The 19,015-nt window shown below is 32.2% G+C and overlaps 2 protein-coding genes across 10 annotated transcripts in view; one reads left to right on the forward strand and one right to left on the reverse strand.

Annotated features, from left to right (window-relative positions):
* LOC127716592 (uncharacterized) overlaps nt 1-19,015 on the forward strand; it is a 233,060-nt gene that overhangs the window by 141,206 nt on the left and 72,839 nt on the right. The gene's annotated exons all lie outside the window — the stretch shown is intronic.
* Nucleotides 10,157-19,015, reverse strand: part of LOC127716590 (protein suex-1-like) — a 96,041-nt gene continuing 87,182 nt past the window's right edge. For 3 of the 6 annotated variants that reach the window (XR_007989022.1, XM_052222822.1, XM_052222825.1), the window contains exon 3: nt 10,157-10,295. Coding sequence is in view for 2 of the 6 variants with exons in the window: in XM_052222822.1 (XP_052078782.1) it covers nt 10,221-10,295 (75 nt within the window). In the remaining 4 variants the exon portion in view is untranslated. Of the gene's footprint in view, nt 10,296-11,135; nt 11,213-13,445; nt 13,577-19,015 lie in introns of those variants that run through there. The other 3 variants (XR_007989019.1, XR_007989021.1, XR_007989020.1) reach the window with 2 other exon arrangements.

Here is a 19,015-nt window from a genome sequence, read left to right on the forward strand (position 1 = left end):
AAGAAAGTAACAACAATGTATCTAATGCAGAGATTGCAGATGTCTCTGTGTGAACTGTCATGTGAATTTCTTTTATCGTTTTATTTTCTTCAAACACTGTATAACTATGTAGTCTGTTTTTGTCGTAAACATTACTGCTAAAGTACTGATAAAGGTTTCCTTTAGTTACTTTTAATCAACAGAATTCGTTTCAAAATATATGTTTACTTTTAAATTAATAAATATGCTACTGACTTTTTTAATTTATGTTAGTTAGTTATCTACAGTATCTTCACATTAATGAATTTACGGTGATTTCGTAGAAAGGTAAATATTAGTTTTGCATTGGTTTAAACGTTTTTGTTGTACTGAAACATTTGTTTTTTGAAAAAGGGTATTTTTTTGAAAATGTGCCTTTCAGAACATAAGGTTTTAAATTATAATCTACCAAACCTAACTTTTTTTTTGAAACTTACACGCAAGTATCTTATAATCAAATAAAGACTGTTTCCAAAGTTTATGTTGAATGAAATTCTACTCAGAAAGCAATTGAGCTATCTGTCGTATACGGTATTATAACGACTTCGGTGATAGATATAGATGCTTAATCAATATTATGATAATTATAGCGGCCTCTGGAAAATATAGGAAGGGATACAAAGGGTATAAAGGAAAAGGAAGTCATTCTAGTGGAGGACATTCCAGTGGAGGGGTAAGTTTCATTATTTAGAATGAACCTACTTATTTTCTAGGAAAGCGAATGCATTTGTAATCTGTTACTGGTTGAATTTAAATATATTGATAAAATATTATAAACTATCTTTATTATATTTGATACAAATGGAACTTTTGACGAGATCGACTTTTCATCTGTGAAAATGTGCAGTTTAATACCAAACTTAATACCCATGAATGAAACAGCTGCCAAGCTACACATAGCCAATAGCCATTGAAATACAACACAAGTGTGCATGCAGTTTGGCAGCTATTTAATGCTAAAAAAAAGGAATGTTGTGAACAAATTCAGTAGATACAAAAAAAGATCTACAATCAAAATGAATTAATTATCAATATATAATACATTAACAAATACAATAGAAACCCTGAATATATGAATTTATCTTTTTCTGCATCAGCATGGCGTTTACATCCTCATGTTAAAACCTGAATAATTTTAAGCTTTTGCTATAAGACTATGAAATCATTAGTAATGGTGCCTGACACGATATTGTGAGGTAGACAAATCCTAGCCTTAAAATATTCAATTTCACTTTATATGTTAAAAATAGCCAAATCGCTCATATTTTGACTACGCTTACTTATTGTTTTGTTTGAGTTAAAATGGAATGATAACAGTAAAGTCAAATGAAAAGTGTATTTTCCTCAGTTTTTTTACCCCTGCGTAGATATGAGTAAACTTCATTTAAATGTTTCTCTTCAAAATAATAACTTTTCCAAAGAATGACACCGCACGGTATGTAAAGTTTAAAAAATTCTGAGGAATGCGATATTACAATGTTTTAAATATTATCTGTATTACGAAAAATTCTTCAGAAACAAGTTTATATTTGATGCGTTTCCCTCATTTTTAGTTTGTAACCCGGATTTGTTTTTATCTCTATGGATTTGTGAGTTTTCGAACAGCGGTATACTACTGTTGCCTTTATTTTCATATGTAGGATATTATTATATTTTATAGGCTATATGTTTAGACTAGTAACTTTCATCAAAGTTAAATTATGACACATAAAGTATATAAGAACATAATGTTTTATCATATTAATGTAGTAAATCATTGAGTTAATGTTTTACTCTTGTACATTTAGTATAGAAGAAAGACAGAAAAATCAAATCATAACAATAGTTGTCAATCGACAAACAAAAAGTAGTTTTATTATTTCTTAATTAACTTTTAATTTAAGAGTTACCATCCCTACCTTTATAAACAATTGTGGTTGTATAATAAAAATTGCCTCTCAGGCATAATACACTCGGGAAAATATTCAACAGGTAAACAGATAAAGATGATGCAATTATAACTGCATCGAATCGTCTATGAATAATAATGACCAGTTCATATCAATGTAAATGTAAGGGGTAATTCGGATAATGAAAAACGACAGATATAAAAAGACAATTGCTTGTAATTATGACCCACCAATAATCAATCAAACTTTTAGTATGAATAAAAAAAATCTAATATAAATGTTTAAGCATATACATCATTCAAATATTTCATCAGTGTATTCAAATTTTAAATTTGGGCTTAGCACATCAACAAATTTACTGACCATCTACAGCAAATTTGTCTCACATAGCAGAACTTTATAAACAAGTAACACACAGATACAAAGTAAATCATTTCTTTAAATACTGCAAACAATCTAATTCTGATTCGTTCAGTCGTATTGTCATAAAATGCGTTAAAGTTAAACGAGATACAGCAAACATAGAATTCACTCACAAAATATTTTCACACACTAAAATATGTTCAATCAATTTATCACCTGCAATTGATATTTTTTCAAACGAATCTTAAATGAATCTTATTTTATTTTTACAGCACAGTGGTCATGGCGGTAAATATAAAGGTTACCCATATAAAGGATGATACGTTAAAAACAAAAATAATTTCTGCCTTTGGAAATGAACAAAATAAATAAAATGATAAATTGTTTTTATTTTTGTTACTATTACTGGTAGTCATATACTCAGATAATATCCATGACTAGGAAAATAAGGTGTTTTCTACTGTTATAGTGTATGTATCATTTACTAGCATGGTGCCCAGTCAACGAATTTGATCGATTTGGGTTAACGGAATAACACACGGCTGTATTCTATATCATTGGAAAGACGAGAACAAAGCCTCATCAAAATATTAATGTTGTCGTTGTCTACAGTGGTCACGATTTTCTTAAATTTTGGTCAGAGTTCAAAGCTAAAATTTCATGAAAAACTCAAAGTCACGTTAAGACAGCTGGCCGCCCCTACATATATGCATTTATAGCAAAACAGTTCGAATAATTCAAAGGATTATATCTATAGATTCTATATTTAGTACTAATTTGATATTTCTCTTGCCAAATATAGTTCGAGATTGACATTTGTACTTATAGGGTGCACATTTACATTTTCATTCAGCTGTTAAATAATAGTGACCTTGACTTATCAACATTTCCACATTTGGATTTTTTTACATAAGATTCAATACAAGTGATCTCTAGAGATGTTGTTTTTATATTAACATTTATAAGTTGTCCTTCCAAATGTTATGTTATCCATCTCTTGATAGAACGGTTTTCTGGGTAAATATCCAATTTTCTTTTGGTGAATGTGGAAGCAAATCAATATGTAATTAGTATCAAAACTGGTGTAATATTAACGCAGAATGGATTGAATTAGCAGGTCTGGGTATATCTTTGCTTTACAGAAATGACAAATACTGCAAACGAAGAAAAAAGGGGGGGGGGGGGGTGTCTGTTAATGTTAAGAAAACAAGAAACAATTAGAAACAGGTTAATCACTCAATCTTACACACTTAGATGACTTATCAATGCTTATTGATTAAATTGAGAATGAAAACGAAGAATGTGTCAAAGAGACAACAACCCAAAAAAAGAGCAGAAAACAGCCTAAGGCCACTAATGGGTCTTTAACACAGCGAAAAAATCCCGCACCCAGAGGCGTCATATATATTATTAGCATATATTGGCCTACAATTGACATGAAGTTACAGATTATCTACAAAAAAGGGTTATGTACAGCATCGAATTATTTTACAAACACTTGTAAACAACATCAATCTAATTAAAATATAGATCTCTGATTTCGTTATCCTCATATTAGCTTATATATACGAGGACGCGAGTCGATATAGATCATAATTTTAATCAGATTGAAAAAACATAGAAAAATTGACAAAGCTAGTAGAGCCTATTACGTTTCATTGTCTACTGCTAAGTTGAAAGCCCATCGACCAGGTCCGGGTAAGAGAGCTTATTTTAATTGTTCTTTTTTAAATCGAATTCTACGCAAGTTGCAGATTGCGAGACACAGGGAATACCATCTGATGGCGGCGACAGCAACGCCGAAAACTATTTGTAAAGCTTTATATTTCAGAGGGTAGAAAAATTGGATGATTCATACTTTGTATATAGATCCATTGTGTTACGAAATTTCCGTCTGTCACATAATCATTGTCCTTGAACTCATTTTCATAGTTCAGTAATTGCCAAAAAAAACTGTATACCTTTTTTCTCCTCATGTGAGTGTCTCACTTATAGTGAGTTCTAGGATAACTTTATTTGTTTACAAATATATGGTATCCTTACGAGGTCTACATGTCCCCCAGGCATGGTTCACCTGACCTCGACCTCATTTCATGGATCAGGGAACAAGGTTAAGTTTCAGTGATCAAGTCCGTATCTGGAATAGTGGGTCAAATATATTTGGTGTATGGAATAATAGCAAGGTGTACATGTATTTGTGGCAGAGTTTATCTGACCTTACCTGATTTACATGGAACACTGATAATGCTATTTTTATGTAATACTTTTTGTATAATATAAAAATAAGGAGATGTGGTATGATTGTCAATGTGACAACTGTCTATTTAAGTTCAAATGAAGTGGAAGTAAACAATTATGATAGGTGACCGTACGGCCTTCAACAATGAGAAAAACCCATACCGTATGGTCGGATGTAAAAGGCCCCAATATGAAAAATTAAAAACAATTCATTTGAGAAAACTAACGGCCTAATTTATAACAAAACAAGTAACCAAAAACAAAATATGACAGATATGAACCAACGACAACCACTCAAATAGCGGCTCGATCCTGACTTGGGGCAGGCATATAAAGAATGTATAATCCTCTAGGACTTTCGACATAATTCAGTCAGTTAGTAAAGCCCGCTGTACTAGTAGAATCCCAGATTTTACGGTAATGGTGTTTATGATCATACTTTTCTCAGACTATTGATGACGTCCTTTCAGTAGCTTTCAGTAAGGGGACGACCATTTGATCACGAAGAGGGTGGGGAGGAGGATTTTGAAAATGAATAACTTGGTCTGGTATGAACTGAAAATAAATGACTTTGCATACGACAGGATGAAATTGAAAATTCTGCAACATGAGGATACAAATGGGTAGAAAAGCCGCGAAAATAGAATAAGCATGCGTAGCAACAGATAAAAAAAACGGTCTATTTTGAAAAAATTCTTCTGCCGCCAGATACCCCCCTCCCCCTTTCCCGTCCCCCTGTTTTCCGAATATAAAACAGTCTTACTCTAACGGTGAGTACTATAAGATAGGTACTATTTGTCTTTTGTCTTCATATTAGTTGTTTTTGTGCTTCATGCCGATTTGATGAGTCAAGCCATATCCAACTGTTTTTTGCAACATTTCCAACGTGATTGTTCTCATTGACAAGTTATGTAGTGTTGTTACATGTATACCATTGTTCAGGTAAGGGGAGGGTCGAAGGATCACAAACATGTTTAACCACGCCAAATTCTGTAAGTCTCTGTTCAAAATCAGGAGCCTGCAATTCAGTGGTTGTCGTTGGTCACTGTCTGTTGTATCTGTTTTTTGTTGTTGTCATAAATGAGACCGTTAGTGTTTTTCGTTTGGATTGTTTCACAATTTGTCTGGTCGAGGCCTTTTATAGCTGATCATATAATTTTAAACTACCGATTTTTTTTAATTGTATTATTTTTACAGAAAAAAACCCAAACATTTCAATATGAAACATGGTAGATAGATTGAACATGCATGCTTGGCACATATAGGTTATTGGTTTCAGTGGTTTGCTCTGACAAACTTATTGCCAATTCAGTTTTGAAATCACTGCAGTTGTTTCTACTTGTGTATAATTTTTAACACGAACGGTGGTACATCTTTGTTGTCGTATACACCGAGGAGGATGTAGGTCGAAAATGTCATGTAAAACCACAATTAATATAGACTTGATGTGCCATATTCCGGGTGTTAAACGAAACCGACCGATTTAATTCTTATACTACAATTAAAAGAAAAATATCTTTTCAATAAAAAGTTTAAAAAAACTGACACAAAACATATTCCTCCGATTAAATAACTGATCTACAAAGCTAGCTGACTATTCAAAACAAATAAATCAATCACACAACACGCAAAAATGAGAAATGTATTGAGTGACCACCGTCCTTTGTAATGACCTAATAGTGTAAGCAACAAAATGATTAATGGCACGCGATAATTCGTGATTAATCAAAGCCAAAATGTTGACTTCATTTGTGTTTTTAACTGCTAATTTCTTCAAAACGACCTTAATTTCACACATGAAATTTGGTACACACATGCACTTTGTCTTATTGCTTTAAACAGAGTAAAAAATATCGTGAAGATACACGTCGGTGAGAATGTGGTAAATTTTCGGTAAAATTTTAGTCTTACTAAAAGGCTGAAATACTTATACTAAAATCACTTACTAAATACTTTTCGCTTTTGTTATATAACATATTAAATACATAAACTATATTATAAGTACTATTTCAACCACCAATAAAGAGCGCAATAATTTTATTTTTCATGTTAAAAATTCCCTGTACAATGTAGTATCTAGGGGTACCCTGTGAAAACACGAAATTTAGAAAATTGTGACCACGGGAACTTACGACGACAATCATTGTTGTAAAATATAATGATTTTCCTTCAATTTGCAAAATAAAAATTAGCCGTGTGTTATTCCGTTAACTTAAACTCGTTAACTATATGACTTTTTAGACGCTGGGCACCCTACTTAATTACACTTGAAATATTTGTTGGCGTCTTTGTCAGATGTATCTGTATGTTTGTGTGAATTCTAGTCAGTTATGTTGTATATTTACACAGTTTTGGTTCCAATTATTGTCACAATAACTAATTATATTTGTTTGGGTAGCTCACCAAGTTTTGTCAATATAACTAATTTTGTCTGTTTAGGTTGCACATCCAATTTTGACAATATAACAGAACTATAAACATGCAAGTGGGAGGTTGTTTAGCTAGCTGTAAAAATACGCGTAACCTTCCAATTTCTTCGGAAAAAAGCACGTAGAAAGTCAAGAGTATGATAGTTGCTTTTCATTCATTCAGTTGGTTGATATAATCTAATGTGTGATTATATCACAATGGTTTAATTGACTTTCCTTTTTTTTAATAACCTTTAAGTTTGGTATTTTTGTTCCTGCATTTTTAATAGCCAGCATCATTCGGGTTCGAATAAGATATTGATTGTCGTTTGCTTAACTTTCAGTGACAAATATTTCTTGCATGTTTAGGACATGAAAGTATCAACAATTAATGCAATAGGTATTTCATGTCATAGGAGGTCGATCGGATTGAAAAATTTCGAACGCCACTGGACAGTGAGGGTTTCTTGTATTCGACAGTTTTGCATCAGTCCACCAACTGCACACTCAAAATGTTGTTGCAAGGACTCTTGACGTGCAGAGGGCGTGGCAATTCATTCAGTTGAGTAGCGCATGGAATTCAATTTTGACCGAATATGGATACGAATGTATACATCCAGTACAGCCAATTAAACGCCATACTTTGGCAATCGTTTTACAGTCGGACGGTAGAAGACTAAATGATGACAATATTTCTATACACCAGTCAACCGTTGGGGTGAAAAAAAGAGAAGCTCATATATTCTTATGTGGCAGACTTCATACAAGAGATTTTAAGGTAAAATGAAAATAACCGTGAATACTGTTTAACTTCAATTTCTATTCACGATATAGATAAATATTTCAACGTTCGTCGACTAGGTTAACCTCATCTATTAAAACGAAGTGATAAAAACGATTCCACATGTACAGATAAGTCTGTCTCAATCTTGAATTAAGTCCAAAAATTGCCGACGAGGGACATTTGACAAAGCTTTGATTTCAATTTCAATTTGATCATTGTGTAATATCCGTTTCAGTGAAGCGACAGTACAGCAGCGCCTGCATGTTGATATTAATATAAGAAGATGTGGTATGATTGACAACGAGACATATCTCCCCCAGAGAACAAATAACTTAGAAGTTTAAAAAGCAATTATAGGTCACCGTACGGCTTTCAACAATGAAAAAAACCATTATCGCATACATGTATCAATTGCAAGCTATAAAAGGCCCGGAAATTATTGCATATTGAGTATATTTACGGTACGGTATGGTATTTCACGGCTTCTTATTTTCTAGATATAGAATTGCTCCTTGCAAGGAGGTTGTTGAACCCAGGGTTACCAATGATAAAGTTGAAGTAATCCCTTCGAAGGTTTTACGAACCCTATAACATAGGTTTTGGTAAAGGTATCATCATACGATCCTTATCTGCTTTCGTAAATGCGGGGAAATATAAATTATATGTCTTAATGTTGGATTATTTTGAAAATTTGAGTTTGAATTTTGAATTTTGAATTATTATTATGAATGATACTTCTCCCGGCGGACGTTATTTATTCTAATAAAAGTTTTGAACCGTTTCTAGATATTCATACTTATTGTTCATCTGGATGGATTGATTTTTTTTTAATGTATGATGAATATAAAAGACGAGTTATTTAGATTTTGTTTGCACTGATTAAGCATGCCCATTTCTTCTTTTTGTTTTCATATTCTTGCACCCTCATTTAAAAGCATCATTTTATTGCTTGTAGATGCGTTATTTAAACAAAAATGTAAAGATACTTTAACACTTTTTTGTTTGTGTTGAAAACAAGTGCAATTATTTCTTAATTTTAAATGGGATATCAGTAAGTTTTGTACATCAGGATGGTTTGTTCATGATGTTCATAAAATGTAATGAATATAAGAGATAAAATAAGAAACAAAAACCTAGAATTTATCGTTAGAACTCCAATAGGAAAGAGACTGCTGTGTCGACAGGGCTACCGTCTCTTGCTGTGAAGGCATCACCCGTCATGCATGTAAAAGTAATGGAATAGTTCCATATTAACAGCAACACATTATAATCAAAGAAAACGTTGAAGTGTGTCATATTCGTTGATTCATAATATCCAAGGAATAAATCCACAGTAAGAAGGACACATTTATATTGTGTATTAACATACCAATTAATTTGTAAAGTGCACCTACATCGTCCATAAATATTATCAAAACTTATTGCTTTATTACTTTCTTTGTATGTCTAGTAAGGAAATTTTGTACGCTTTTAACTGAAAATGAATTGAAATATTTGAAACTAACATAGTTGAACTAAGATTTATGGAAGGACTGTTTAAATAGATGTGATCTTTTGGTTTTTTTTGGAAGATTGTGGTATACGGTGTTATCAAGGTAGAATCAACTGTTTCTATGAAATGGATAAATATGAAAGCACTTACTCTTACAAACTGTTGCTAGGCCATATTATCACTGTTGAGATATATCTTGGTTGACAGAAGGTTTACAGCTTAGTTTTTTAATATGACCAATTGTATATTTTTTGAGGCTGTACCAAGACCTCCAGATTTCCACATTTTGATGTATTCTGTTAATTTTTTTTCATTCAATTCAGCAGGAAGTTTTATTTTATTCCCTAGAAAGTCTATAGTGAATGACCTCCAACATTATCAGACATATTAACGGCATAGTAAAGATGGTTATTTTCAGACTATATCCGGGTGTGTACTGTAAATTCAATCGGAACAAAATATCACAAAGCCTTTTGTCGGATTTATTTGATGTTCACTTTGCCTTTACTAACAATATTAACATTGTTCGTACTTTACTTGGTTTTTAAGCGAGTTAGACAAAATAACATAACCAATAAATCCATTTTACAGGTGTATCAAATGTACAGTATATATATGTTAAAAAAGACATTTGACAGTTGATATCAAATAGTCCGTTTCTATGTATGTTGGCGTTTGTTTTTGTTTCAGTTCAGTGTTTCTGTTGTTCCGTTGTTTTTCTCTTGTAGTTGATGTGTTTCCCTCAGTTTTAGTTTCTAACCCGGATCTGTTTTCGTTTATCGATTTATGACTATTGAACAGCAGTATACTTCAGTTGCCTTTATTTATTATTTTACGCAATATCATTGCTACATATAATAACGCATTTTTTCAACACTTTGTCTCAATAACTTATAACACTCGATTGGCCTAATCATAATCATCATCGGTGTTAATGACTTTCAGTAACAAAAAAATAAATAAAAACAATTTATAATTTTATTCATTTCAAAAACGCAGAAAAAGGTTCTGTCTTGAAAGTATCAACCTCATCCTCTATATCGGTAACTTCCACCAGGGTAACCATGATATTTACCACCATATTTACCACCATAACCATGGTACTGTAAAACCATTGAGATATATTTGAAAAAGTGTTTATTGGAGTAGATGTTTTTATTGATCTTGCTATCGTGTATGATAAGCTTTTACCAGTATATGTTTTGTAAAGTTTGCTATGTACGATAATTTTGTTTGATTTTGAAGCCCAGTCAGTAAATGATGTCAAACTATGACCGATCTGCTTATTTCTGAACATAAAAAGTCAATGTTTCATGGCATTGTCAGTTTGTGTTCGACCTTCGAATTTGAATATCCCTTTGGTATTTTTTGCCTCTGTTTTTTGGTCAGTTTCATACCTCGCTTGTTAGGCAGTTAAAATATTTCTCACAATCAATAATTACTTTTTAAGATGATTAATTTGGTTTTAACATGAGTTAAAGAACGTTTTTATTTTGATGCAGAAAAATCAAAAATCTTCATTCAGGATTACTGTAATACTTGTAAATCTGGTATATAGGTATACTGCTGTTTATTTCATGCATATTGTAGATCTTTCTTTATATTAACAACATTAACTGTACCAATTTCAATCACCTGATTTATATAATGTGTTCACTTTTATTTCTTCGGAGCATCCAAAATGTATTAACACACTTACTAACAGTGAGGCATATAGTTTTAAATTGACTTTGAGTCGCTGAACAGCTTTCACATTCACAGCTTATATTAATAGTAATGAAATGCACAGAGTCGATCTCGACAAAAGTTAAATCTTTCTATATTAAATTACATATTATTATCAATTTATTTAAAATAAACCAGTCATACACCATACATATTATTTACATATTCCGAATAATGAAACAATTTAATTTCTATGATAAGAAAAAAAATGCACTCACCCTTCCACCATATTTTCCTCCATACCCTTTATAACCTTTGCCATATTTTCCGTATTTTCCATATTTTCCATAGGCAGCTGTAATTATCAAAACGTTGAGTAATATATCTATGGATATCTTTAGGGTCGATGCAATTAAGTATTTCTGAAAAGCGCATTTTCCAAAAAAAAAAACCTTGAACAAAAAAAGTTTTAGTACACCAAAAATGATAACAACCTTGTTAAAATATTATCTAATACATAAGAATTGTATTTTTGAGTATTCATAGAATATGTAGTTTGATACAGAATAAAAAGAGATGGATTGTCTATGTAGAGACGAAATAAAACATGTTCACAAAACACTGCATAGAAATCTAAAAACTAAGCAACAAGAACCCGACTAAAACTGGCGAGGGTCTCAGATGCTTTGAAAGGGTAGGTAGATTCTGTTGCACTATTGAATATATTGATCACAGATTTATAATCAATTACTGAAAATTCGTAAATGTAAAATATTGTAGGTAACTAATTTATATAATCTAAACAAAAACCAAAATGAAAAAGGTAAATTTAAAACAAAAGGGATATTAATACCAAGAGGCAAAATAAAAACAATGCGACTATGAAAGACAGATAACATAATCATTGTTATAATAAGACCGGTGAGTGAGTAATCATCGATCCGCAAAACATACAACTCAACATTAATCGAAACCAACCAAAAATGCGACGGCAGTGTATAAGATGCTAGGTTATAAATTGTTCATGTTGAGACAAATCACGATGACATATACAAACTAAGGGAATCACATAAACTTCAAAGGGAGCGAGAACGGTTGCAAAGACAGGGTTAGCGTATCCTGCGTTGCATGCTCTGCATGCATTACACCATGCGTATCCACACTCAGTTAAAATGTCACAATCAGGAATAGGGCGACTTCGGTAAAATTACAGACCAAACGACTATACTGGTATGTAAAGATCTAAGACCACAAAAACTTGTCACAAGTGAGTTGATTCCACCACATCGTATCGGTCTGCCAATCGTAATAATGACCGAAAAACTTATGTAATGTAGATTCATTCGTTCTCCTTTACAGCATCACGTTAAAGGAGCATAAGCTGTCAAATTCATACCCACTGAATTTATTCAAACTCTCACATTTGTCATATCTATACTGAAACGTAATTCTGAATTAAACTTTCAAGTTCCATATAAAAAGTAAAATAACAAAAATACCGAACATTAAGGAAAATTCAATCCCTTATTAAATGGCAAAATCAAAACCTCAATCACATCAAACGAATGAAAAACAACTGTCATATTCCTGACTTGGTACCGGCATTTCCTTATGAAGAAAATGGTGGATTTAACCTGGCTTTATAGCTAGTTAAACCTCTCACTTGTATGATAGTCACATAGAACGAATAAACATGCCTGAACTCGTTACAATGTATAAAGTATAATTTTTGTTGGTGTATTTCTGACTGGACGCCATCTAATTAACAATTGACATTATCCACGAAAACTGACAAATGGTGTGTGACCCCGTTATAATTATCAATATAAACAGACAGGAAAACATAAAATACAAATTAACAGGTAAGCACCTGGAACAATATAAGTATAAAAAAGGAAGATATGGTATGATTGCGAACTCACCACAAGAGACAAAATGACACAAAAATTAACAACTATAGGTCATCGTAAGGCATTCAACAATGAGAAAAACCAATCCCGCAAAGTCAGCTATAAAAGGAACAATATAAGGTCGATTTTCTAAGTTATGTGGTATCTCACTTTATAGATTGAAAACATATAGTTTAAATGTAAATGGGTTACTCATAACCCGTTTCATTGATATTTTGAAGTCAAATCGATCAACGAAATCGGGATTCATATGCTTAATTCTACGTTTCCTATTTTCACTTTATTATCTGACTTTCGTTCGAATCCCTGGACATGCGTATCACACACTGAACCCATCTAAAACAAAATTATATCAAAGGTTTTAAATGAGGTGGAATCAATGACTTGCAAACCTATAATACATCAGCGATATTTTTGTGGTCTTATTTTGACAAAATATTAACCAATCTTACTACAAATAGGGGAACTTAATTTCGAAACTCCTCCTTTATAAATATTTTGAACAAACAAAAAAAAAAATTTTGTGTCTGAATCGTTTCTACAGGACCTTTAATTAAACATGTAAACGAAAATCAGGTAGAAAATCAATCGGTACAATGTACCGTACATACAAATGTGTAATTCGAGTCAAATGTAAGCTATGTATTCATTACCATTTTTTGTCTTTTTTCTACTTACCAACTGGCATTGTAACAGAGGCTACCATCAACAGAGCAACAAGGATTATTATTCCGAATAACTTCATGTCTGTTATGCTTTTCTTTTACACTTCACTGTGGACGTTTTTTGGGATGCTGACGATGATCATTATTCAGTTCCAGTATATATATATGCATTATGCTTGGAACAGCTGGTTGGTACAAATACATAACTACAAGAACTTTATACTGTTTCAACATGTCTGACAACGTTTGTTAAAATGTCAAAAACCAACAGCAATGAAGGACAATGAAAACGCTGCAATGTACATAGTGTAAGTATTTACATATAACCAAATAACAAGGTTTTAGATGTATGTATATGTAATACTTAAATTACGATATGATTAAAAATTAATCTGCTTATATATATAAATAGTATATTACTAGAAGAGAGGCGAAGGATACAAAAAGGACATTCAAACTCATAAGTCAAAAACTAAATATATATATTTATTTATGTATTTATCTGTTTATGTGAAAAAGAGATGGAATATACCAAGGAGACATTTAAAAACAACTAAGTCCAAAAAAAAAACGACTAGTTGATCTCCATTTCTTTTTGATTTGGTCAAAGAATTAATAGATGTGAAGATAGAAGAAATAGAGTGTGACTACGACAAGTGGATCATATTCGTTATTATCTATGCAACATCTATGCAACAGCTTATCTCCCCGATGGTATCACCAGACCAGTTGTCAGCACTATGTGTTGACTTGAATAATCATCGACATGGTCATATTTATAAATTAACTGTTTACAAAACTTTTAATTTTTCAAAATACTTCGAATTTTCTACCCATGGAATAGATTACCTTAACTTACTTGGTAAAATCTATCAGAATTATGGTTCTGAATGCACTTCAATTACGTACTTTATTTGGCCTTTATAACGTTTTTCATTTGAGCGTCACTGTAGACGAAAAGCGCATCTGCAGTACCAAACTTTAAGACTGATATCTATGATAATTTTCAGAATATATCCGGGTGTGTACTGTTAATTGAATAGAAACAATATTTCACAAAGCTTTTTGTCAGAGTTATTAGATGTTTACTCGGCCTTTACTAACAAACGTAACATGATTCGTACTTTATTTTGTTTTTTAGCGAGTTTGCCGAAATAACATAATAAGTAAACCCATTTATTATTTTACGCAATATCATTGCTAATAAAGCTTTTATTTCAACACTTTGTTTAAATAATTGTAATTTCATTCGTTTGAACAAAGAGAATTAGAAAGAAATTTCTCCTGGGTGTTTTCATTATTAGTATGCACATATTGCGTTTCAATTTGTTCCCGCGATTGGCATTGTTTCGCAGGAATTTTTTCCATAGTTCTTCATTCAGCACGATAACGCCCTACTGTTCGCCCGTTAAATATTTTGCTCCTGTCATATATGGATAGAACAAAAACAAGATGAAAAACCTTGTGATGATCAATGTTTATCTTTGAGATACCCTTAAGGCAGAAAAAGAACAAAGTAATATAATTCCAAATTACGCAAACAATTGTCTGATTTAAAAAAATGATTTTCACGGTTGTGTTTTGTCCGTTACATCCAAAGTAAAAAACTAAAACAAGATCAAGAGTATAAATGGGAATATAAAAGAAACAAAATACAAAAACAAATCAGGTTGTTTGTGATATTGACAATTCTAAAACTGATTATGCTCGAGAAACTGTGAATGACATTGTTGACAAGATAGTAGTGAAACCGTTGAACAATATGAGGCCAATAACAGTAATTCGGAAGATGAAAATAAGATCATCAAAGCGGAAAATAGGGCGCTTCGTAAGCGCAAGTTTAAATCCTCTATGCAAGACACAAAGAAAAATGCTTCTGCTGTCCCCTAAACAAAAATGTATACCAATTTAGCGAAAATGGGCATCACACTAAACTCCGAAACATATAAATGAACCAAAATTATAAACACATACAAGACTAACAAAGGCCAGAGGTTCCTGACTTGGGACAGGCATCGGGGTTAATAGATATAAGAAGATGTGGTATGAGTGCCAATGAGACAACTCTCCATCCAAGTCAAAATTTATAAAAGTAAACCATTATTGGTCACAGTACGGTCTTCAACACGGAGCCTTGGCTCACACCGAACAGTTAGCTATAAAGGGCCCCAAAAAATTATTAGTGTAAAACCATTCAAACGGGAAAACCAACGGTCTAATCTATATAAAAAACGAGAAACGAGAAACACTTATGAACCACATCAACAAACGACAACTACTGAACATCAGATTCCTGACTTAGGACAGGTGCAAACAAATGCAGCGGGTTTAAACGTTTTAATGGTACCAAACCTTCACCCTTTTTCCGAAACAATAGTGTAACATCACAGCATAGAAAGACACAAACATATTTTGTGAGATCTCAACCCTCCCTTTATACCTCTAGCCAATGTAGAATTAACAAACACACAGCAATACGCACAGTAAAACTAAGTACAAAAGAAGTCAAAGTCCAATGTTAGAATAGGTAACAGTAGAAACTAGGCAAAATGACAATGATCAACATAAATTAACAATTAGTTATTCACATGCAAGATCAAGACCTCAAATAAACTGTATGAAAGATTATGTCTCCATCATATGAAAATCAAACACAATCCCTCCCGTTAAGGATTTAGTATCATACCACCATAAAATATGCGAGAAGAGCATAACATGTATCAGGCCAACAACTGGTTTTAGAATAAATGTGTTTAGTTCCGATGTAAAACCCTATGAGTCAATGAATATCAATTCCAAATAATGCCATCTTAAATGACCAACAGTATCGTAAGATTGAGAATGGAAATGTTGGAATATGTCAAAGAGAGAACAACCCGATCAAATAGCAGACAACAGCCGAAGGCCACAACTGTATTCCTTCTGAATAAGTCTGTTTAAAGGTTTAGTTAGCTTTTGAGGTGAATGACGACATTTTTGTGCTTTGTATAGAATATTACCATAAAAGATGGGATGTACGTATAAGATTCCTGCACGTTGATTTATATTTACGAATTATGTTTTTGTACCGATGATAAAATTAAGTAAATGTTTTGACAAGTTTGTGATATCGAAAATCCTCATGTAATAATTTTTAAGTAATACAAAGATTTTTTTCGTTAAAATCAAATACGTTGTTACATACACGAGCGAATCGAACGAGTTGAGAAATATAAACATCATAAACAAGGGAACGTCACCATCTAAAAATGAATAATTTACAATAGGAAATGAAAAATCATCTCTTTTATTGTAGATTTTGGTTTGAGGTTTCTCGTTAAAGATATAGATATCAAGATCAGGAGAGGGCAGTTTTCATTGTTAGTATTGGGCTTTATTTAAGGTCAGTTCAGCAGGATAAAAATCTTTAGTGTACATACTGAAGTCGTCATTATTGAGAGCAAATATATCATCCAAATATCTAAAAGTAATACTAAATTTTTGTATCAGATGTTTCGATGGGTCTTTGTTGATTTTAGTCATAAATTGTAATTCATCACAATACAAAAACAGGTCCGCAATTAGTTGTGCACAGTTAGTCCCCATTGGAATTCCGATAACTTGACGATATACGGAATCTCCATAGCGAACAAAAATGTTATTTAGTAAAAATTCAAGTGCAGTTATCATATCAAAGCAGGTCCAAATAACATAGTTTTTTGTTTGTTGTTACAAAAAAAAATGACCTAAAAGAGTTTGAACATATATATTCCCTTTCTTACTTTTTAATGCCAATTTAATTAGGTATGTGAATTTTTTCTGAATGAGATTATGAGGCAAAGTGGTATATAGGGTAGAAAAATCAAAACTTTGAACAGAATCGAAATCACCAATATGAGCATGCAATTTATCAAGTATTTCCAACAATTTTTTGACATTTCAAAAATAATTAATTCCACTATTTTCAAAGGCCGTATTTGAATAATATATTACCAGTTTTTTTATTGTACCAAGTGTACTAGTAAAAAGAATAGACAGTTTAGTAGTGGAACAATTGCTCGAAGACGAAATAAATCTATATTTGTAAGGTGTTTTGTGCAGCTTCGGAAGCCAGTACAAAGTTGTTACTCGGTTCTGCTTGTAAAGAGGTAGCTTAAAGTTTATGTTTGTAATAGATGTCATTTTCCGAAACTGGATTCAGTTGGAATGTTGGTGAATTCGTGATTTCCTTTCACAGAACCTCAAAATAAAGTTAACGTCAAACAATAATGATATTATTGGCAGCCTTATAAGCCGGGACAAAATTAAATTCCTTTGCGAGTTCTTTAAGCTAATGTTTGATACACGAGAAATAGGGTAGTTTACCTATGTAAGGTATAAAGGTAATTCGAACACACGAAAATTGTAAATCATACAGCTCACAAACGCATAAGGTCCGAAGAAAAGGGCTACCACACAAATAAATTTCAAATAAACGTGTATACACATATATGACAATAACCTTGTGCGTTTCAGAATTCTTGATTTCTAGACCTAAATAAATGTATAAGATATAAAGGTAATTTTGAACACACGAAAGTTGTAAATCGTTCTCCTGTTTTTAAAGTCACCCAGATTACTGCAACGCAAATTTTATCGTTAACATGTTAAAGTTGAATGTCGTTATAATCTTTTTTACGCATTAGAATGATAAAATAAATTGGTCAAATATGTCAAATGTTAAAAATTATGCCCCCAACAGGGCAGAGGGAGCATTAAGTTTTACCTTTGTCTGTCTTTACGTTTGTAAGTCTGTACATGTATATCCGTGCGTTCGTCCAAAAATTAGTTTCCGTTCTCTAACTTTAGCTTGCCTCAACCAAATGTTAAAAAACTTATACAAAATGCTTATTCTACCAAACTCAGATCAAGATTGGATTTGGGTGGCGTCACTTTCACCGTTATCGAGTTATGTCCTTTTAAAAATGGAAACATCTCTAAGTTTGCCGTTTTCGCGCTCCAACTTAAGTTTGCCTCAACCAAATGTTATGATACTTATACACAACGTTTATTACCACCAAACAGAGATCAGGTTTTAATTTGGGTGGCGTCACTCTCACTGTTCTTGGGTTATATCACTTAAGTAATGGAAAAGATGGCAAATTTGTAGTTTCAGCAATTAAACTTTATTTTGCCTTAACCAAATCTATGAAATTTAAACACAATGCTTATTGCCACCAAAGTAAGATCAAGATTAAATTTGGGTGCCGTCACTTTCACTGTTCTCGAGTTATGTCCCTTGCCGTTTCCGCACTGTAACTTTGATTAGTTTGCCAGAGCCAAATGTTATGAAACTTACACACAATGCTTATTATCACCAAACATAGATAGTGTTTGTATTTAGTTGGTGTCATTTTCGCTCTTGAGTTATGTTTCTTTGTAAATAGAAAAAATGCAAAATGTGCCGTGTATTTACAAGCGGTGCCATTTGTGTCCCATGGACACATTCTTCATTTATTTCATTACATTTTGTGGTTGTAATTTTTTATTTCAACCAATTTCAAGTGGATCACTATGTCAATGGATTAAACATTTAAAATTTAAATCTGGTATAAAATGTAGGAT

This window comes from Mytilus californianus, unplaced genomic scaffold (genome assembly GCF_021869535.1).
Source record: "Mytilus californianus isolate M0D057914Y unplaced genomic scaffold, xbMytCali1.0.p SCAF_9, whole genome shotgun sequence".
In the NCBI taxonomy this organism is placed as follows: domain Eukaryota; kingdom Metazoa; phylum Mollusca; class Bivalvia; order Mytilida; family Mytilidae; genus Mytilus; species Mytilus californianus.